Source organism: Empidonax traillii, unplaced genomic scaffold, assembly GCF_003031625.1.
Source record: "Empidonax traillii isolate 1590-97213 ecotype Southwest subspecies unplaced genomic scaffold, ASM303162v1 scaffold797:size354868, whole genome shotgun sequence".
Taxonomy (NCBI): domain Eukaryota; kingdom Metazoa; phylum Chordata; class Aves; order Passeriformes; family Tyrannidae; genus Empidonax; species Empidonax traillii.
The window spans coordinates 3,245-25,554 of record NW_020955990.1 but is presented as its reverse complement, the minus strand read 5'-3'; the positions used below and the strand labels follow the sequence as shown (position 1 = coordinate 25,554).

General features: G+C 35.9%; 2 protein-coding genes across 7 annotated transcripts in view; one reads left to right on the top strand and one right to left on the bottom strand.

Moving 5' to 3' along the window:
* Positions 1-5,052, bottom strand: part of TMTC3 (transmembrane and tetratricopeptide repeat containing 3) — a 47,780-nt gene extending 42,728 nt beyond the window's left edge. For 5 of the 6 annotated variants that reach the window (XR_003573228.1, XR_003573229.1, XM_027901548.1 and 2 more), the window contains exon 1: positions 5,004-5,052. The gene's annotated coding sequence lies outside the window, so the exon portion shown is untranslated. Of the gene's footprint in view, positions 1-4,620; positions 4,780-5,003 lie in introns of those variants that run through there. The other variant, XM_027901545.1, reaches the window with a different exon arrangement.
* A 204-nt stretch (positions 5,053-5,256) lies between these two features.
* LOC114066681 (centrosomal protein of 290 kDa-like) lies at positions 5,257-21,687 on the top strand. The gene is made up of 21 exons (XM_027901551.1): positions 5,257-5,367; positions 8,085-8,206; positions 8,332-8,409; positions 9,142-9,211; positions 9,532-9,578; positions 9,870-10,013; positions 10,212-10,265; positions 10,953-11,105; positions 11,448-11,630; positions 11,976-12,065; positions 12,142-12,264; positions 14,231-14,354; positions 14,886-15,058; positions 15,367-15,529; positions 16,162-16,262; positions 16,355-16,442; positions 16,918-17,030; positions 18,529-18,613; positions 19,763-19,905; positions 20,481-20,645; positions 21,637-21,687. The coding sequence occupies exons 2-21, from the start codon at positions 8,105-8,107 to the stop codon at positions 21,637-21,639; spliced, it is 2,202 nt and encodes a 733-aa protein (XP_027757352.1). The 5' UTR covers positions 5,257-5,367; positions 8,085-8,104; the 3' UTR covers positions 21,640-21,687.
* Positions 21,688-22,310: the final 623 nt, after the last annotated feature.

The window sequence follows — 22,310 nt, the reverse complement described above, 5'->3', positions numbered from 1 at the left end:
AGGACATGGACAAGAAACTAATGTTTCTCTCTCGGCTCAGGATGACCTGAGGTATTAATAACATGAATTTACTGTACTGGTTGAAGCATCAAGCCCTTGCAGTTACTGCGCTGCGTATCAAAAAGAAACTGTGGTAATTCTTTACCAATACTATTTCAAAAACAGCTAAAGCTACCCAACTAGCAAAAAAACTAAGACTGATTCCCAAGTATTGCTTCCTGTCAGAAGGAAAAGCTTAACCAATTTTATTAGCTCCTTCAACTACTCTTTGTAGTAGAACTACTACTTCCAACCTGCTGGGTCCACCATCACACTCCAAGCTTCAAACCTGCAATCATCAAACTAAAAAAAAAACACAGCAGAGGGAGGCTTATAAAAGCTCATCTGCACTTGGTAAGCCAGACTAAACTATGCCTGCCATTAATCTCAAGTAGAAAACAGCAATTGTTACTTCACAATCAAAACTCTCCTCATGCCAACTAATCTGTTATCACTTTGATGTTGGAAAATAAGAAACCACGCAAGGAGTACACAAGACTGAGAATCTCATAAATCACAGATGTGCAAGAGACTGTTGAAGCCTCGGTATGATTGGGCTTCTCAAGTGAATGGATACATTCCACTTCTTACCCAACAGACATGTTGATCAACCCAAGTATGGTCTCGCAAGTGCCAGTATTTCACCACTCCAAGTGACAGATGTGTTGATAAACACCTGTAAAACACCGACTAACAACTTCTTTCTTAACAGACTTGCTGTGAGAGAGAACTGCATCACTGTTTGATAACCACTGAAGGTCCTACACATGTAAACAGACTGACAATCCCTCGAGTCATTTTTTCATCTTACCTACCTGGTACTTTCACAGCTTCTAAGGCTGGCCATCAGATACCTTAACCACCCTTTAGGTTGTATGACTGCCAGTTCATGGTCTAGTACACAGCCACAGAGCCACCCTTTGACTGCATGAAATCAGGACAGACACATACTTCATTACAAAGACCTCTGTTGCATGTTCTAATTTACAATAATATCTGACCATGTCATGAGGAATACACAGTTGAAAACATTAAACAGCAAGATAAGCCTTGAGAGTCAGAAACTGCACAGTCATGAGAGCCAACTGTGGAAAAAATACCCAAGCTGTGCAAAACACCCAATTGTTGGTCTAAATTTCTTAAGCTGTTTGGCACAGAAATCTGCATTTTGCACTGCAGTGTTTCAGTGTTTGTACAGAGAGACTACGCAGAAAGGACCACAGAGATTCGGAAATCTCAAAGTAGTTCAGCTTGTAAGGGATATAGTTTTCCTCTTCCAACTTCTTGAGATCCCTCTAATAGTTCATCCAGTCTTCTCCTCCAAAAATTACAAACAAGACATAAGAAAACCCTGCAAAACTGAAAAAATACACCAACAGAAAAAAACAACCAACAACAACCTAAAGCCAAAGCACTTGTAGAAAAGTAGGAAAACAAAATATTTCTCTACAATCACTACTAAATCCATAACACTACAGATGGTTCAGCACCACGTGCTGCAAAATACAGCAGTCTCCACAGAAAAACTCCAACACAAATAAAAAAAGGCATAATGATGTTCTAAAAGTATCCTCAGTTGGGAAACTGGCGAGTGCAGAAGACATTTTCTGTCTATATCAATTTAGAAAAACATAGGAAGTGTGTATTTTGGCAAGAACAGAGCTGCAATCCCTAAACGTGCAACAGCTACTTAGCACTCCACAATTAGCTATCTGCCACCTTATATTAACAGACCGTCACAGAAGCAACTATATTTGCAAAAGTAAGTTAGATAGTAAGACACATCTTACTATCTTACTTCAGAAACTTAAAACATACATTTAATTTTTTCCTTCTAAGGGGTAATGGCACTTTTCACACTCTGAAGGTCATTAATAACAACACGCGTTATGACTGTTTGCTAAAAAAGTAGTTAGGCATTTCTGGAAATTTATTCATTATAGAGACAGAAACTTTGATAACCACTGAAGGTCCTGAACTGTTTAAAACATATTTACAGTTCAACAGAAAACTCTAAGAGGTGGAAGAAAACCAAGAGGCACTCCTAAATTTAAATTTTTTAAACAGCTGAGCCTGTAACTTACAGGGCCCTGATAACATCATCCGAAGCGACAGTCTGGAGACACGGAGAGGCTCCCCTAAACAAGAAATCAAAAGGAATGTGATAAGCCTGGGAGGGGAGGAGAATACCTTTTAAATGCACATATTCCAAGCTGGGGTCATCTGCCGAACACAAAGAAAAAGGAGAAATCTTCCTCGCAAAGCCCCCAGCCCACAAAGAAACCCCCAGCCGACCGGCGCCAGAGAGCCCTGCCCGAGAACATGTATGGGAGAAACTTTGTAACTGAGCATGTGCGGAGAGCACATGCCCCGGACCATGTATAAATAAGAATCTAAGTACTGAGCATGTCTAAACAGGAGCCCACAGGGTTCAAAAAGGGAGTTTGAGAGGTCGAAGGCGGGCGAACTGTGTGAGAACCTAAGTTCCAGCAGTCCCCCCGGCGAGCCGTGATTGTTCATTTACCGCTTACTAATAAATTGGCTTGTTATTCTGCATTTGCTTTCTCAACTTTCTTAAATTACCGCTAGTAACTTATAACAATATGGCTCTGAAGGATCAATCAGAAGAGGACTGGCAGCTCTGATACAAAGTCAAAACATCTCGCAGGCCAGGTGAAAGTTTTCCCAAGGGGATGACTGGAGAGCTTGCTGGCAATCAAGCAGCTGAACTAACAGAGGACATTTTAGGTTACTTTGGTACAACAAGGATCAAAACATTACACAACTTTAAAGTGGGTGAGATGAAAATACGATTTAGCTGGTGGTTAACTTAAATTTGTTCAATGCAACTTGGTACAAATCAGCTGCAATACAAACCACACAGGTCTAGTTTGTATTTTAAGGTATAACTTAAATCATTAACAGAATCTCACAAGTTATACCTTCAGGTTTCTAGGGTTGGGTTTTTTTTCACCACATTCAAACAGTAACAAAATAATACTTGTTCTATGTTGAGTAGCTACATAAAAAATGGTTTGCCTCCTTACTGGACACTGATGCAAAAGTAACGTCCTTGAAATAACACCAATCACCACTCTCAGTGTTCTAGAAATGCAACAGCAGAAACTGCATGTTTGTTAACTGAAAAGAATAACCAACCAAAAGCTACATGGGAGGTATAAGCTGAAAACACAGCCTTTAGACTTTGCTAAGGTGTCCTTATTTAGTATGCTGGGTTTGTATATGATTTCTTGTGGTATTTTAAATAAAATTCCATTAGATCCTTCCTATTGCGGTTTTTGTACTAGGTCTTTGCAATAGCATCCAGTTATCAAAGGTGCAGTTTAACACTGAATCCACTCTCCTGTCAATCAGAGCAGGTCAAACTGTGCGCCATAGACCTATAATAACTTTTGCTCCAGAACTACACGGAAAGCATATATTCCCACTAAAAGAAGATCCATTTATGCAAAGTTCATCAGGTGATTAGATGCGACGCAGAACAAAAGAAAAACTAATTCATTCAGTTTCAGCCATGCTGTATTTTAAGCGTCTTCTCATTTTTTGTGGGGTTAATACTTCAGTTCTTTTTACTCTTTTTTCACTTTTGGAGTTTCCAGGCCTACCTCATATCCAAATCTTGCGCCAATCTTCTTACTAGATGCAATTAGAACCTAGATATGGTTTCACTACCAGTATATGTAATGGTGTGTTTTCTATGGATTGTGTAACAGAACACTAAAAACCCCTGAAGCACATTAAATAGAGCACACTAAATAGCCATACGGGCCTTAACAGTTTGTTAACCTGATGAAGAGGATAAAAAAAAAGTTTCTATAGCAATGCATCCTAAGATTACTTTCTCTATCACAGCAGGATCCATTTCCTGAAAGTTTATTTTGTAGCAAGGCACCATTATTCTTTGTGTGTCATTTCTTCCACTTATAAAAGTCACAGCTACTAAGAAATCATTGTTCTACACTTCACCAAAATGAATTTTATTTTTAGTAACATTACTCATTCGTGAAATATAATCTAGTCTCTTTCCCTTCCCTAACTACACAGTTTGCTTTTTGTAGCCAATATGGCCAACTATAATTAACTAACTCTAGATGAGGTATAAAAGTCTTCCCTTTAAATCTAAGATTTAAGAGCTATGCTGTGACTGGAAAAAGTTGCATTAACTCTAAGGAGTGCCAAGCATCTTGCGTCTTGTCAGCCTTCATTAAATATCAACACTATTGAATAAACAGTAAAGAAAATTAAAACAATGAATAACCCAGAAAAAAGGCAAAAGCATAAAGATAACATGATCATCTTCCCCTTTCCATTAAGAAAAAAAAATAAAACGAACCAACAAACCCCCTTCAGCTCTCCACAGTTACTGAATGAACAAATATAAAGATATAAACCCGCCTCGAACAGTTGCTGGCTTTCCTTTTTTATTCAAAAAGATGCCTTCACACCCATTTAAATAAAACACAGGACCCCTAACTCCTGGGCTATCAGACCACTACCAGAGCTCGGACTGTCCTGCTGGTCACCAGTACCCAATGGACGGGAGCAGTTTACAGATGTTACCTGTCGGGTACACTATTCCGCTCCGCAGAATGAACACCTCCTGGGCCTCCACTATTCCACACAAGGCACCCGCGCAGTCCCGCAGCACTCCAGCGGCCGGGCAGGAAGGAGCACGCTGCCCGCAGCCCTGGGGCGAGGCACACCACGGCAGGCCAGGCTGGGCGGTGGAGGGGCCGAGCCGGGGCGGGCTCGTGCTCACTCTGCTCGAGTGGCCGCAGCCGCACCGCAGGCGCGGAGGGCGCACCGCTGCGGCCCGGCAGACGCAGCCAGCGGAGAAAGGACCACCACGGGCAGCAGCTGCTCCAGGCGCACCCTGCCGCCCCCAGCCGATTACTCCGCCACCCAGCCGGCCCGGCTCGCCCCGGTCGTACCTGAGGCCGCACCTGAGCCCGTGGGGACGCTCTGAAGCCGCTCCTGACGCCGGAGCCCACGGCGCATGCGCACCGCCGCTACCCTGCGGGCCGCGGAGGCTGTTGGGAGGAAGGCGGGTGGAGAAGACCCGAGGCCTGCCGGGAGTTGTAGGCGCAGGTGCGCGGGTGGTGCTCGGCATCGTTGCCCCGGCGGAGCGGCGCGCCCGGGCGGGATCGCGCCTGCCAGCCCGCCCCTCGGGACGGGCAGCGCCCGCCTGGCACCGCAGGAGCTCCGACTTTCCCTGCGCCTATGAGTACCCGGGTGTACGGGAGCGGAGCTGGCGGGAGAGTCTGACGGCGTCGCCTGGCAGCGGCCACCGCCATCCCCCGGGAGCGGTGAGGCCGAGGGGCGGGCTGTGCTTCGAGGAAGGAGAGCCAGACCTGCCGGCGGCGGGGGCGGCCCGCGCTGTCCCGGGAGCGCCGCGAGCAGCCGGGCGGGGGCGGCGGGGGCGGCCGCGGGGCCCGGGCGGAGTCCCTGTGCGGAGCCCCGGAAAGGCGCGTCCCGCCGGGGCTGCGCTCAGCTGATGCCTCTGCTGTGTCTCGTGGTGGAGGCGGCCGAGAATAAGGCAACTTGTTCATTCAACAGAGTTGGATGAAACGGAGGCAAAACTGTCTCTCGGCAGCATCTTGGAGGCATCACGGGCTCTCAGTGAATCACTGACGGGGCTTGGAATATACCAGCTGGGAGAATATTGGAACCCTGCAAAAGACCCTCTTTTGGTTGGGGTTTTGCAATTAAGATCTCGTGCTTCGCAGACCTAGGCCAGGTAGTGCAATTTGAGAGTCCAGAAGTAGCTTAATCTGAGTTGCCCATAGTAAATGGAGTTAGCAGAGCACATCTGCCTTGTGACTGTGGTACTTCTTGGTATTCGGTCTTGCTCAAGTGTACATGACTCTGTGCTGGACATTATACACACACCTTTGCAGAAAAAGAACAACTGTGCCTACTGGTGCTTGATTTCATTCTGTCGATAACGTGTCCTCATGTCACCTTAGCCTCCTCTTTATGTGGTTTCCTGTAGGCACTATGGGAATTGTTGGTCTGATTGTACTTGAACATACTCACCAGACCTTTTCTATCTGCCCGTGCTGAACTTTGCAACATCTGCCCTTTTTATTTATGTTTGATTCCTTGAGTAAGTCAAGAAAGTCTTGTGATAACTAATGTCACATGCATATGTATTTCACACGTTTTGTAGACCCATGATCTCAGTGTCTCATCACACAGATCATCTGTCCACTAAAGATGCACATTTAATTGAGGGCAAGGGATAAACTAAATCTTATGGTGGAAAACTTTTCAATTAAATAAATTATCACTTGTCCTTAAGTATGTACATACTGTAGAACATGCTCTATGCGTAGGTTGTGCCCCCATACCTTACTATGGTCTCTAATAAGTTGGATTATTTTGTTTATGTACAGATATGTCTCCTTTTGGATAAAATTTTAGGACTGACATTTTCTTCAGGCATTATTTTGTAAGTTAAGAGAAAAAGATATTTGAAAGGTGGAAGGTAGGAAAGACTGACAGTAATAAGGTTGTATATTTGCTTTCAGAATAGTTTTGATTGTTGGGTGTTTCATATTTGTAAGCCCTACATCTCATTGTTTAAGAAAAAATTACTATTTAAAAACTCCAATCCTTAAACAAGTATGTTATTGAAATCAAGTAGTATTCAATTAACTGAAGAAGTGTCAAGATCAGTATTCTTCTAGTATTATCCTTTACCACATAAAACAAAGCAGAAAAGCAAAAATGTATATATGATGTCATCCTTATGAAGTCATGGATTATATCTAATGCACGCTTTATATTTAGCAAACATTGAAGAAATATAGATAATATTGGAGAGCTCTTGACTAGTTCACATATTGAGAAAAGATGAGGAAAGGTTGATTTTTATAATCCCTTGAGCATATAGCTGGCTTTCAAGGGTCTGCAGCTCTTCAGAATGCTTGGGCATATTTTTTGGAAAAGTAGTACCGGTTTCAGCTTTCAGCCTTTTACTAAGAGAGTTTTCAGTTGCTGGAGTCTTTCATGCTGAACGATGAACAGGGTGCATGACGGAAGAGATCTCAAAATATCATACTCAGCGTAGTTAAAGTTACTGATTGAGCTTTTTTTTTTCTATAAAATAGAATACTCTGTCATTAGTTTCTTGAATAATTTATTATTCTAGATAGTTTTATTTCTTTCAAAATTGAAAATTATTTCTTGAGCATTTATATCACGTAAATATTTTAGGGGAATAAGTAGATTAAAATACTCTGCTTTAAATTTGGCAGAATTTAGCATTTGAAATATTGATCATAAAAGCTAGAGATAGCTCCAGAGGATAGAATAATCCAAGATATTCAATCTCTTCGGCCTTTTTCAGATACTGTATTGGCTTTCAGGCATGTGAGAAGTCTCCGTGGCCCACAACAACCAGTAGGTAAGCAGTAAAACAAAACTTTCCACCACTTTCTGATCTGATTTTTGTCAGTTTCCAGGTAGATTCATGTCCTTTGTCATTCAGGTATTCTAATAATCCGCCCGATATTTAGTTGCAAGAGTTAATATCTTATAAATTAGTGTCAAGAAATGGGTGCTCATAGTATCAAACTAAAGGTGGTGTTGGTTGTGTTTTAAATATTAGAAATAATGATTTTTATGACTGTAAGGAGATGTTTATTCTACAAGGGCTGGTTCAAGGGGCATCCAGTTGTGTTTGTTCATTAGCATAAAAATACTACACTGAGAAATGGGGAAGAAAATAAGGATATTAAAGTTAAAATATGGGTTTCACAGGTGTCCTGATCTTCACTGTTAGTGTCAAAAATTCTTTGAATATGCATGGTGTAATTTTTAACTTAAAGAAAAAAAAGTTTTACTATACCCTTCTAGTTTGCAGTAGATCAAAATGTGAAGGGAGTGTTAATCAGTGTTACAAATAGATACAATTATTAGAATCGTCTTGTGTGATTCAGTGGCTAGCCTGCATTTAATCATTTGACCTACAATTGATTGGCTCTGATAAAACTTGATAACTCTTATTTTTGTTTCAGGCAAAAAAAATCATAAATTCAGTATGGCACCTATTTTAGATTGGAAGAAACTTATGAAAGTTGATCCAGATAGTCTACCTCGTCAAGAGGAACTAGCAGACAGATTGCTGGAGACCATGTCCAAGGTACTCAAGAGGAAAAGGGAACATAAGGGTTCTCTAAATTGTCTCGGGTCCTTCGCATACATGAAAGACTTATTTTGTGGATTTCATAGACATTAGTATAAAACCACTGTTGTCTCTTTCCTTAGGTTGATGGGAAAGACTTAAAAACTGAAACTCCAGAAAAACTGATACACCTTTTTAAAATTACTCAGTCTCTATTGAAGGTTTGTATTAATCCTCAATTTCTACAATTCTGCAGATGCATTTGATTATTTTTTTGTTTAAATGAGAGCATCATTATTCTTTTTTTTTTCCCCTCAAATCACTGGTTATTCTAAGATAATTTATATGCTAAATGTGTGCTAGCACCAGAGTACCTGCATGTAGCTGTAGACATTTAGTAGTGGGAAGTGAAGCGAATTGGACTAATATAGATAGAAAATGCAAACAAATTCCTCAAAAATTGGTTAGATGTTGTAAGTTATTGGTAATGATTTTAATTTAATAGAACTTTTTGTGGGACATTGAAGTTTTAGAGCAAATAAAATTATCATCATGAATGAAGAAACACCACCATTCTAAAACTGATCCTATAAATCTGTCATAAGTTCTTGTATTTATTCATAAATGTACTGAAAGGAAGAAATAACAGCAGTTTAGGCTAGCACATTGGTTTTAGAGAGGCTGTTTTACTGTTTTTAATTCTCAGCAGTATAAATGTTTTGAATGTTTGGGTGTCCCTGTAGAATAAATTACTAAAGAAGATACTTTTAACAATCTGAACTTCTTAATTGTCTGCATAAGGAAAAATGGGAATAATTTGATTTGTTTAAAGAGAGAAAGTCTATATTCTTTTGTAAATATTGTCATCATTTTAAACATGGGATGTACAGAACAATTTTAATTTATATTAGCAGTAAACATTTTTTCTTTGCTTCCTGTACTCCTTTTCTCAGATGAAAACTCAAGAGGTAGAGCTGGCACTAGAAGAAGTTGAAAAAGCTGGGGAAGAGCAAGCCAAATGTGGTAAACAAGCTTTAATATGCTATTCCTAAATGATTTGTTAAATGTATTTTTTAGTATTGTTGTTGTTGTTTTCTGTGGGGTTTTTTTGTTTGTTTTAGGGGTTTGTGGTTTGTTTGTTTGTTTGGGGTTTGTTTTTTTGTTTTTGTTTTTGTTTTTTTTTTGGCTTTTTCTTTAAGTTTAGGGAACTGGACAAAATACCAACTGATCTGAAATCAATTTCTTCAGTGAAGCCAGGTTTTTAAAGACTAACGTTAACTATTGTTGTTTTATGTGCTTTCTACCTTGTTGAGTAATTCACTTTATCTGTTCTATCTTAACAGAAAATAATTTTAAAACAAAGATGATGAAACTTCAAAATGAATTAGAGGTATGTTTTAAAATTTTATTAGTTTATAGAGTGCTCTTTGGTGAGGTTTTTAAGTGAGTTTTTTTAGACTAGTATTTTAATCTTTTAAATAAATGAAATAGCCCTATACTTCAGCAAATGCTATTAATGGGTTTTTTAATATTCACCACTATTGTGTGAGTAATTAATTTTTTTTTTTTATACTTGAATAAATCCTGTTTATTGTAGTCTTACCATCTGCTTTGTTTTTTATTTTTTTTTCTGTTTTGAATATCTGTACTGTATTTATAATGTTATTTTAATACTCATAAGAAGGCACAAAGATCTGCTGGTGGTCGTGATACTCGTTTTTTGCGTGATGAGATACGCCAACTGGAAAAACAATTAGAACAAAAAGAGAGACAATTAGCAGATGTAGAAGAAGAACTCGAAAAAGAGAAGAAAGTGAATGAACAGGTAAGAAGGACTTCAGCTTAACATCTCTAAAAGCTGTTCTGTCAAATGTTTTGTAAAGTTGATGTTCTGAAAAGAGCCTCTGAAATTAAGAAAAAAACACTGATGAAATAAGACTGCTGTGCATTCATTTTCTTTTTTATTTCTGGAGTATTTTGTAGTGTTTAATGATACATGTAAAGGTTTTCTATCTTGTTGTAGCTTGCTCTTCGAATTGAAGATGCCGAAAATGAAAACATCAGATTCAGGAGAGAGGTTAGCAAAAAATTAGTGCCAATTTACTGTATTTTTAACTTTATTTGTAGTATATTACTGTCTTTCTGTATTTATAAGTTTTGGTGTGGCATGATGTTTAATTCTGTTTTAGGACATTTCTTAGTTACTGGTAGAAAGAGAAATTTATGTACTATGTGTTCTCTAATGAAACTTAGGTAATTGAGGTTAGGAGGTGTCTACATTCGAATTTGCGTAGTTCTCCTGTGCGTTAATTTGGTCTGGATTTCATGTTTTGAATTTTTAGTATTTTTCCTAAATACTGTTGCCAAGTAGATTTGTTTAATTATTGTCCTGGCGTAAAACCTTGGGAATCACTTGTCAAAATACTCTTTTACATATGTGTGTGTAGGTATGTATAGGCATGCACAGGTATATAGAAAGCCATTTTATTTTGTCTTTATGTTGATTAATATTTAGTCTTCCTAAAGCAAAGCTGGTTTCTAATATTTTTCGTGCTTTGTTCTCTTGGTCTTGTTTTCTCCTTTTTAATATGAAGAAAAAGCGCATAAAGAAAAAGGTGAGGCTTCTAAGTCTTTTTAAAAGCAGACTGTAGGAATTTGGATGGGTTTTGAATGTCTTAGCTCTTTGTGTTAGCTTGCTAGAAATGCAATGACTTTGTCTTCAACTCTTAGAAATAGCATTAAGTTTGGATTACTTTTCATGCAGAATGAACAATTACGTCAGGATGTAGTTGACTATCAGAGGCAAATAGATTCTCAAAAAGAAACAATTCCATTACGAAGAGGACAGGACTCTGATTACAGATCACAGTTGTCCAAAAGAAGCTCTGAGCTTGTCCAGTATTTGGATGAAATTCAGGTAAAAATCTATGCATGCTATTGAGCATCTATTAGACTTTTACTGACAAAAGTGTTTTTCATAACACTATGTCAGTTTACAAATGGAGTCACATGGAGTAAGGGAATTCGTAAAGTAGTTGGGTTCTATTATTTATATACTCTGCATCTATGAATCTGGCAGAGGTAATGCAGTCACTGACAAGGGGAGATGTGTCTTTTATTTTCTGTTAGGATTTGTTGAAATTGATGACCTGGAGATGAAATACTCTCTTCTGTGCTAGTTTCATGTAAGACTTTCGAGTTCTCATTCAGGTATTAAGATGGACACTTTCTAAAAGCAGCTTTTTCTTTAATTTTTCAGAACTTGACTGAAGCTAACGAGAAGTTAGATATTCAAAACCAAGAAATGAGGAAAAATCTTGAGGAATCAGTTCAAGAAATGGAGAAGATGACTGATGAATATAACAAAATGAAACTAATTGTGCAACAATCTGACATTATTATGGATCAGTTACGAAAAGAGAAAGATCAGTACAAATTTCAAGTAAGAGCTGACTCATTAATTAATGTATTTGTTTTAGGTTTATACTATATTTTTATATTTTAGCTTAACAGTCAATCCATCCAGTTAAAAACACCCACTCCTCTGAAATAATGCTCTTTAAAAGTAGTGTGATCTTTGAATCTGATGCATATTTTAAAACACAAAAGATCACAAAAATTTTGTTGTACAAAATGTTAGTCATACACTGTTCTTCAGAGTCATTCCCTTGCTGCTTTAATGCTAATCTGTTAAATTTTATATGCTTGATGTAGTGTGTTTGTACACATACAGTGGTTAAGCCCAAACATTTTTGTGATAAGATGTTCATCCAAATGTCATGTCTAGGTTCAGGACCTTTCAGACCAGCTGAAAGCAAAGAATGAGGAAGACGATCCACTCATGGCAGCAGTAAATGCAAAAGTTGAAGAATGGAAGGTACTTTTTAATACTTCTCTTTATGGTTTTTAGGAATTAACTCAAGGGTTCTGATGGTATTTTATCTTCTTTTCAGAAAATCTTAGCTTCAAAAGATGATGAAATCCTAGAGTATCAGCAAATGTTGTTTAACTTAGAAGAGAAAATGAAAATGGTTCAACTTGATGTTGACAGAAACAGCGTACTGGCCCTTCAACAGGTATAGTCCATGTGAGAAACTGCACACATAGAAATCACCATTCACTAAACATGCAAATATCAAAAATATATTTAGTCTTTCATAATTTGGAAATACCAAAACATGGATTGTTTATGTTTGAGAATTCTGAGATAGGTCGATTCATTCCACTGCAGAGTTAGCTTAATAGGCAATGTACAAAGGAAACTTCTCTGTAGGTGTGTGTGTATGAACTGAACTCTTGGTAGTTGGTTCTGTTACTTTCATATTTATCTTTTTTAACTATTATGTGATATTCCTAAAATATAGGTTAGTTTCTGTCCTAAATTTGCTAGTTAAGGAAGAGTCTTAACTGTTGCTTAGTTTTCTGTGTTCATCTCATATGCTGAGATTAGCTCCATTGGTTAGAACATGGTGCTAATAACACCAAGGTTGTGTGTTTGATCTGTGTATGGGCCATTTACTTAAGAGCTGGACTCGATGATCCTTGCAGGTCCCTTCCAACTCAGAGTATTGTGTAATACCATGATCTGATGCCATACTGTTAAATCTGTGGTTCAGTCTGTGATAGGGCTAGATGAATATGAGTCTTTCTCACATTAATGCAAAATTACATAGTTCTTTGTGATTCTGAAAGTCTTGAAAGACTTTCAAGATAGTCTCTCACTGTCTTGAAAACCATATAAAACCCCGAAATAACACGGCTTATTAGGAACCTTGAAATATTCATTATGGGTAGTGCACACTATGATTCCAGGATAATTTCCTTCCTTGCTTCAAGTTTTTAAAATAAATATCTAATGACACTTGTGTTACGTTTTGGGTTCTTGTGGCCTCAGCGATATAGTGAGATATATTTATTCAGTATTCCAAAGGTAACTTCTCAAGATAAAGAAACCTAAATTACAAGTCAGCCTTAGATGATCAGAAGAGCAAGGCAGCAGAAAGTAACCTGGATAAGCAGTTGTAGAGTTTGGTTTTAGCTGACTAGAATGGCTGTAGAGGTTGCTTTTTTAGGTGACCATCACTAGCGTGACATTCCAAAACATTTTGTGGAAATAAACATGTTTTATAAAAAGACACTTAAAAAATAAATCAAGGCACTGCTCTGTGTTTTTACTCAAATGGACTGAGCTTGCTATCATTCAGTGTATGTTTATACTTCAAAAGACTTCATTCAGCTCCTTAAAACTTTGCTGTACCTTTAGATTTGAAATGTGGTTATTTGTCCTTTAAGAAAGCTTTAGATTTTCTTTTTCAGAACACTAGTATAAAGAATGGACAGCAGTCTTGAGATTTGTACATTTTTGTTATTATAACTGCCTATAACTTTTTATCAAGTCTCTTTTTTATCTGTCTCCACTTCTTTTATTCATGACAGAAAAAAATAACATTGCACTTTCTGTGTTGTTTCTAAAGTTCATATACAAGCACAGAAACAGTGTAATATGAATAGAAGTCACTTTCACAGTCTGTATGTATATGAAGGTATATATACATGTGAAACAACGTGTGATCAGTTTTTAAAAGTTAGATTACTTGCTGACAGGCAGTCTGCAATTCAGGTGTTGTGTATGATGGATTGTTAGTTCTCACAGTCTTGAACTTGTATCTCTCAGTTCCCAAGGGCATTTGTTTGCTGATGAAACTGTAAAGAACCTGTATCATCTGAAACTTTTCATCTAACATTAACAAAATCTGAGAGTCTTGTTTCCATTTAAAATTGTTGTACTACAGTGCTTTTTTTTTCTGTGTGAATGCTTTATTTTTACTTTTTCTTTTATTTTTCCTGCTTTGCGTTTATATACCAAACTTCTAGATAATATCTGAACTCTCTGTTGTAAGTACAGTATATTTGATGTTCTACAAATTGCTTTGTATTAGCTATGTGTAATTTCTTCATTTTCTGTGTGGTGTTCTGTACTGGTAGTTTGCCTGTCAGTAAAGAGGGATCCTTTAATTGAGTTTCTGTTTTTTCTCATTGTAGGGTGTGCAAGAGCGAGATGCTCAGATAAGATTGCTTACTGAGCAAGTTGAACAGTACACCAAAGAAATGGAAAAAAATGCATTCGTTATTGAGAAATTAAAAAATGATCTCCAAAAAGATACAGGTAACATGACTATTTTGTATTAATGTCTATGGAAAGGAAAATAAGAGACCACAAATTTATTGTGCATTCTTTATTCTCAAGAAATACATAGAAAAAAATAATTGCATTATTTGAATAATTTTAGTATCTAATTTTTTTCTTCATTTTTGTTATTAAACTTTCATAAAGAATTTATCCACACTATCTCAGTGGGTTTTATGGGTAATAAAACTATACCTGATCTGTAAAAGTTATAGCATAACAAATATGATCTCAGCTCCAGCAGGAATTGAAAATAAGTAATAGCATGCAATTCAGGATAAATTCCAATGTCCCTTACATGTGCTTGCTTATGATAAATATTGTTAGAAGGAACAACGAAGGGAAACAAAACCAACCTTTCATATGTAGTTTCTTGTACTTCCCCAATTAAAAAGAGCAGAAAATGAAGATGTCCTTTCTAATGTTTTCTGAAGTGTTTCTGTCTTGCTTAAAGGCAGATAGCAAGAATTCCTAGATGAATTGTAAACATACCAAAATTTTTCTTTCTAGGTCACTCATCTCTTGCTCAGCAGAATCACAGTGAGGATATACAAGAAAAGTTAAAAAGACTGGAACAGAGAACTATGGAGGCTGAGAAATCAGCAGAATTAGCAGAAGCAGATGCCAGAGAAAAGGACAAAGAGCTTGTTGAGACTTTGAAACGAATGAGAGACTATGAACTGGTAAACTCAGAGTGGACAGGGTCTTTAATAATATGTTTAGGAGATCATTTTGTCCTTCCCTTCCCAGTTCTTCAAAGAATCATGTAGTAACAGGGCTCACTTAAAATGTGCAGACTCCTCTGTAATCAGATATGTGGGATCTGCTTTTTATTCAGTAAATTTTTTCAATAAGCGTAGTACAAAGGAGTGATACAGGTTGAAAAATATTTTTTCTTATCTTTGTAATCACAAAAGAAAGTTTCATGATTTATTTTAGTAAGTCTTCCATTGGTTGTTTTTTTTTTACTTCCCATTTGGGGTTTTTACAGGGAATATATGGTTTGGAAGAAGCTGTTGCTGAAATCAAAGATTTAAAAAAGCAAGTCAAAATACGAGAACATGAGATTGAACCATTAATTAAGGAAATCAATAAACTTGAACTTAAAATAAATGACTTACTTGATGAAAATGAAGAACTCAGAGAGCGCTTAGGTATGCTGCATCCAGTACATTTTCAATTATGTGTTGTGTAAGAATTAAAATAAGATTTTATAATGGATTTTACTATACCAAGTCACTGGAAATAATTAGGTATATTCTCCTAGTATTTGCAAGTAGTTTTAATTAGGACAAACTGCACGAGTAAACATGGCTTACAGGTTTCTCTTACTGAAGATAGTAGGTTCTCTACTGGTTTTTGGTTTTGATTCCTCTTTGACCACACACTGCTTAATAAACTTCATCATATGGTATTTGGAAACCATAACATACTGAAGTTGTAATGCTAGATGGAAAAACACGAAGAAAACTTCAGACAGACTTATTTTTAAATAGAATAATTTAAATGTAAATAAAGTTAATTTTAAGTGACAATTTATTGCATTTTGGGTACTGAGTAACTGAAGTAAAATTAAGCTTTCTTCTGTTGTTATTACATGGAGTATGTGTGCATATGTTATCTGGATAGCTACATATTTTTATAGATAGTTGAAATATGTTCAACTATGAGCAAATTATTTTCTTAATTCTACTTGTCAAATTATATTCTTATTTAAATTAACTGCATTAACTAACATTAATGTTCCTCCATAATGAATAACTGTATATCATATACTGTGTTTTAGGTCTTGAGCCAAAGACAATGATTGATTTAAGTGAGTTCAGAAACAGCAAAGCGCTGAAGCAGCAGCAATATAGAGCTGAAAACCAGATTCTTTTGCAAGAGGTAAGTGATAAATCTTATTTTTGCATAAGAGCTGTGTAATAAAAATGCATTTGAACAAAGTGGAATACTAAGCTGTGAATAATAATGTGCAGATTGAAAGGCTGGAAGAGGAAAGAATTGAACTGAAAAAACAAATTCGTAAGTTGGCTCAGGAAAAAGGAAGAAGAGTTGCAACAATAGGTAGGATTTTTTATTATAAATTGTCCTTTCAAAAACATGCTATCTGCACTTATTAATGTAGCTATTTTATATTTACTTATTTGTGTAAAGTAAAAGGATAAATGCATTTTGTTGAATCTGTAGGAAGAGGTGAGTGGTTTTAGATTTCCTAGTCTTACAGCCCAGTATTTTCTTGAGTTATGATGACTTGTAATGTGTCGCTGAGACTTGTGTCATTGCCTTGCAGTTCTTGGATGCAGGATGATCTCTGCAGAATTTCCAGTAATGTACTTAACATATGTGTTACAAAAATCCTAAAATTTCAATTCTGTGCTGCTCAGGGTAGCATAATGTGTTCAGATAGAAAGGTTTACAGCTTCTTACTTTGCAGATATAAAACTAGAACTCAGATATAATAAATTTAATATAATCCTTTGCTTGGAGACCAGTTAAATTTTCATAATAATTTATTACTTGTACATCTCCTTGCAATTAGAATTGGATGCTGACGATATGCAGATGACTGATAGCTTTACTGAAGAGAAGGTAATGAGTAAGAGGAAGTTGGATTTCTTGACCAGACATGACATTGCTGAAATAAAAGCAAAGGTAGGTCCATAAAGCAGGTTCATGAACATTTATTGTATTTCTCTTTCAAAAATTATACCCCCCCACTATTTTGTAAATGTCTATTCAAGTCTTTATTAAGCTGCTTTTATTAACTGCTTTTAAAAATCCAAACATGAATAATTTGTATTATTTTTAGAAGACTAGTGAAAATTGTATAATACAGCCTAGCAGCTCATGTGAAGTGGAAGTATGAAACAGACTTGCAGATAGAGTAAGCCCAGCTGAACATCTGAAGTCAGAGAAAAATATAACTGAAAACAGTAAGGCCATTGGAAATCTACCTAGAAGAACTTCTGGCATACATGAGAATTCAGGTCACTTGGAAAAAAATTAGAAATACTTTTTTGGTTCATTTAGGTTCAAAACATATGATAGAGTGGTGCCTAATTAATCACAAGTGTAATTCTGAAGCTCTTAGTATTTTCATATCACCACAGCTACAAATGACACAGTCTCATAGACTTTTGGTCTGTACCATACCGCTATTCCAACTGCTGCATGACCCAAGAATACATGTTTCCCTATGGCCAGAGAGTGTTACATGGGGATACTCCTTGTGTCATTCTTCCAGTGAATCCATTTCTATTGCCGTTTCAGGCAAGAAATCCGTATATGGACTGGCAAACTTTCATGAATGCATACTCCAAATTTGAAAAAGTCTGGAACTAAAATTAAATTGCTAAAACTAGATTCTGTGTATTTTTGGTCTGAGGGAAACCATCTAATAATGTGATGAGGAAACCTGTTTTCAATGCATAAATTAAACAGAAGGTCTTTCCTACCTTTAACAAAATATTTTGAAACTGATGCTATTCCTGTTGAGGCTGTTGAACTGTGTGACTGATCAGTGGAAAGTATATATCTGTATTCATCAGACTTTTTTCAGCTGTACAGGTTTTCCATGCTATAGTACTATGCTTTGCTGATGTGGTTTCTTTTCAAATAGCATCAACCAAGCCATGAAATTAATAATGCCTCCTAATTGCATTTTCAGTAGAAAAAAAGTGTTGGGTTGTTTGTTTTTTTGTTAAATGTTTGTGTAAATGGAGGTAGAATCCTATGCTAATAACTCACTGCTGAGTTTTTTTAGAATGAACAGATACCCAGAGATTTGTTGGCTAAGAGTGTGCTAAATAGTTAAAAAGAATTACAGAAACCAGGCAGTGCAGGCAGCAGAAGCTTGTAAAAAAAACCAACAAACAATTAAACAGGATAAATATTTTATGTAAAGCTTATTTATGGCTTAAATAATTTTTTCCTGCTAATTTTATTGCTGTGAAGATGAGCCTATTTCTTTGATTGTTGCTTTTTATATAGTACCTATATGGTTTGCATACTATGTAATTTCACTATAGAGCAGATATAGATTAACAGTATTTTCAAGCAGTTATTCTTATTTAACCGCAGTCTTAATGAAACTTCTAATACTAAAATTCCTAAATTACAGTTTTTGAGAATTTGTTTGTTTTTCTTTTAGAATGAATATCTTGCAACTGAATTAAGTGAGAGAGAGAGAGATTTGGAGAAGAACAGGACTGTAATAGCCAGATTTCAATCTAAATGTAAGTTGCAACCTGGTTTAGAACTAGGGAATATTATCAGGTACTGGTAGATACTTTGCTTATTTAGTTGTTCTTTTTCTATAATTTTGACCATAAATTTCTGGCTTTTAAAAAAATGTTTGTGTTTATATTCGTGTATGTCTTAGTATGTATATATATATATATATATATATATATATATATATAGTGTTGCTAAATTAGTGATAGTATATGACACATAGTTTATCCATACTAAATTCATTAAAATGGGCTCTCTTATGTTTTTCCTTCTTGATTCAGACCTAATAAGGGTTTTAAACCTGTGAATAATCCCAGAATTTACTTGTGTAATTGTAGAGCTTTCATGGCTCAAAGACAATTGAAAGACATTGGGAAATTAAACAAACTTGCTGCTTACTTATATATGTATGTTAGCTGAAGTGTACCCCTTGCAAACTCAGAAGTAAAAATAATGCAAATTTCTCTGGGCAAGAATCCTAGTTTTTTCCCAGAGAATGTGAATTCTTGAAATTCTTTTTGACTTTTCAAAATACACTTGGTGAAACAGATTTTGCAGTTCACTGCTGGTCTTCATGACATTTAGACATATTGTTTGGATGCAGAGAATGTCCTGGAAGGTTTATTGTGTTTTATTCAAGTTTTCAGACTTCTTGCTCTGTGCTAGAAACTGGAATTCCATTGAGAAACTACTGGTGGCAGGAAAATTGTATTTCTTGAGTGTCTTTGATAGCCACATAATTTAAATGTCCATTTTTCTCAATCTGCAGAAGGAATTTAGGCAATTCCAATGTACTCCATTGTTACACCCAAACATTTCCAAAATAGACATGTTTCTGGATTTTTGGAAGTCTGATAGGCTACTAAAGAAGTTTGAAAAGTGGAAGGAAACATTGAAGACTGGAAAGTTCAATAAAGTCAGTTGTGTTCCTGTGACGTATTTGATTATTACTGTGTTAATGTTTCACCAGTAAAATATACTGTTCAGATATTCCTAGCAGCTCTGCTTTTAATTTCCTAATTGGTTATTTCTATGTACAATATGAACATTCTTTTAATTTATCAAATCAACAAGTATCATGATGAAGTGTCCTAGGAAACCTTAACTCATTTTTCCTGTGCTTTTAAACACATTTACAACTTTTAATATAGTAAAAGAGTTATCAGAAGAGAATAAGCAACTTGAACAAGGAATGAAGGAAATACTGCAGGCTGTCAAGGAAATGCAGAAGGATTCTAGTATGAAGGGAGGAGAAACAGCCTTAGTAATCCCTAGTCTGGATCGTTTAGTTCATGTAAGTTTGCTTTCTAAAGTATTATTTAGCTTTATGGAATTTACGGGGTATTCTTTTCCTCCTCAGTTACTGGGTTATTGTATAATTTAATAGTAGTTTCCTTGTATATATTCTTTCATAGTTGCAATTAGGAGTATAGAGTGTGATTCCTCTATAACAATATAAATTAGAAATATAAAGGAGAAACAGCCAATAAGACTTAAAAAGAAATCCTAACTTCAGCTGGATAGCATAAAACTATCTGATGTCAAATTTATTGTGCCAGTGATAAAGCCTAGGTAATGCTTTGCATTTCTTTTATCGCTATGGGTACTGCAAGAAATGTTTTTTAAAAATTCTTTATTCAAACATATTTCCAAAAATTATGTTTTTTACAGGGAAGTTTAACCATTTAAATCACAGTATATGGCAAATATAACATCAGGGAACTGATAAGTAGATTTTAGAATGTTAAAATGTCATGCTTTTTTCTAATTTCATGTAGTCTAAACTTGAGGGCTCCAGTTTATTATGAAAACGTTAAAGCTTTTCTTCACTTTTCCTATGTTCTGTTAATTAAACGTTTACTGCACTAGGCAATGGAGTCAAAGAATTCAGAGGGAATCTTTGATGCTGGTGTGCACTTGAAAGCTCAGGTTGACCAACTTACAGGACGAAATGAGGAATTAAGGCAGGAGCTAAAAGAGACTCAGAAGGAGGCAACAAGTTTGTCTAATCAGTTGGCAAATGCAAATGAAAAGGTAAATATTTTATTTTATATAATTTATATTGTACTTCAAAAGTGGCTGTTCTGATAATTTAGAACCACACAATCTATAAGATGCTGAATTTAGCTTATGTAAACAATGTAATTATACAAATCTTACTGAAATTTATATATTGGAGCTATCAATTCATGCATTTTAAGTTCAGATCTTGCTCTTCTTAACGTTACTTCATCCTTGGAATATTCTATCATGTTAAACACCACATGTGCCTCTCTTTTGGGGGAGTACTGTGCCCAGAAAAGCTCACAGATCTATTTCTTTAAAAAAGTCAGGAGTCTTGCATCTGTTACTTATAAATAAATAACAGAAAATAAGTGTTTGATATAATGAATCATTCTTTAAAATCCTGTATCTTGTTTTAAGTTGTACAATTCATTCTGTGGAATACTTCTTCCAGGAAAGGAATGAGGAATGTGATATTATCTTAAAAGAAGCCAGATTTAAATTTGTCTTTTATAATAGCTTTAGTGATGCAAAAAGATTTGCTAGGATCTAATACTGTAGAATAGTGTTTTATGTACTATTAGAGAACCAGAGAGCTTTTAAGTTAAATGAAAAGGTGAAGATTTTAGAATAAGCTGTCGAATAACCACTGCAATAAAACTTAATCTTATTAAAGGAGCAGAAATACACTGTGTTTTAAACAATTTCAAATAAACCTGTGGTGATATTTTTAGTTGCCCTGATTGCTGGAGTTATTTGATAAATTTGGGTAAAGATATTATGCATTTAATGATTTATGGAATCACAGAATTTTCAAAAGCTTATTTTAGATGCTTTGGAAAGCTTTAGAATAAAAGTGAAAAGTAGCTAATAACACAAGGAAGCCATATATTTTCCATTTTTCTAGTTGAATAGCAAGAGCTACTTTATGTTTTTGTATCCTTTTTTTAGATTGCACAACTGAAAAATGAGATTTGCTTACTGCATCAGTCAGAAGGTCCCAATATTGTCTTCCAAACAGTAAATCTTCCAGAAGGAATGATTCCTTCAAGTGTTAATACGATTAATTCTCTGAACCAGTATTTAATACGTCTTATACAGGTAAATAACCCATATATTCCTTGATATCAAGAGTATTTATAATGTAGCTAATTCCTCCAAAATCTAACACCATGTCGTGTACGGACATGAAAGAACTCTTCAAAATTATTTTGATGTTCTAACATCCAGTAAGCTTTTTAAATATTTGACAGCAAATCAGATTTTTTGGTTAAAATCTGAATGTGGATGTAAATATTTACACTCTTCCTTCTACTTCTGCAGTTTCACTTTTTATATGAGAAATTATCTCTTACTGCTCTCTGAATTCCACATCTGAATCTGCATGTGCAAATCCCACTTGAACAGTTTTTCCCTATAGGGCAAAGGTCTCTACTAATTTGCCATATGAATTTTCATTCCATTATTTGCCAAAGCAACAATTTTAAAAAGAGGCATAAATTCATTGAAACAGAAGCCAGTGATTTCCGTGGGAAGCAGAGCAGACAGGTACATTGTCATGAAGAATTGACTCGTTCAGAGTAGAAGTTAAAAAAAAGTTTTCTTTCTATTTTTTTTTTTTTTTTTTCTGTCTCTGATCACTTTTTTTGCATTAGAGAATATTTTTTCAACTCTATATGCTCATAAGTTAGGAGA

Bases quoted from the DNA above. Each gene is read 5' to 3' on its own strand.
- LOC114066681 (XM_027901551.1), top strand. From the start codon at position 8,105: ATGGCACCTATTTTAGATTGGAAGAAACTTATGAAAGTTGATCCAGAT. The intron at 8,410-9,141 runs GTTTGTATTAAT...TCCTTTTCTCAG, and splicing joins TTACTCAGTCTCTATTGAAG to ATGAAAACTCAAGAGGTAGA. The intron at 17,031-18,528 runs GTAGGTCCATAA...TTTTTCTTTTAG, and splicing joins TTGCTGAAATAAAAGCAAAG to AATGAATATCTTGCAACTGA.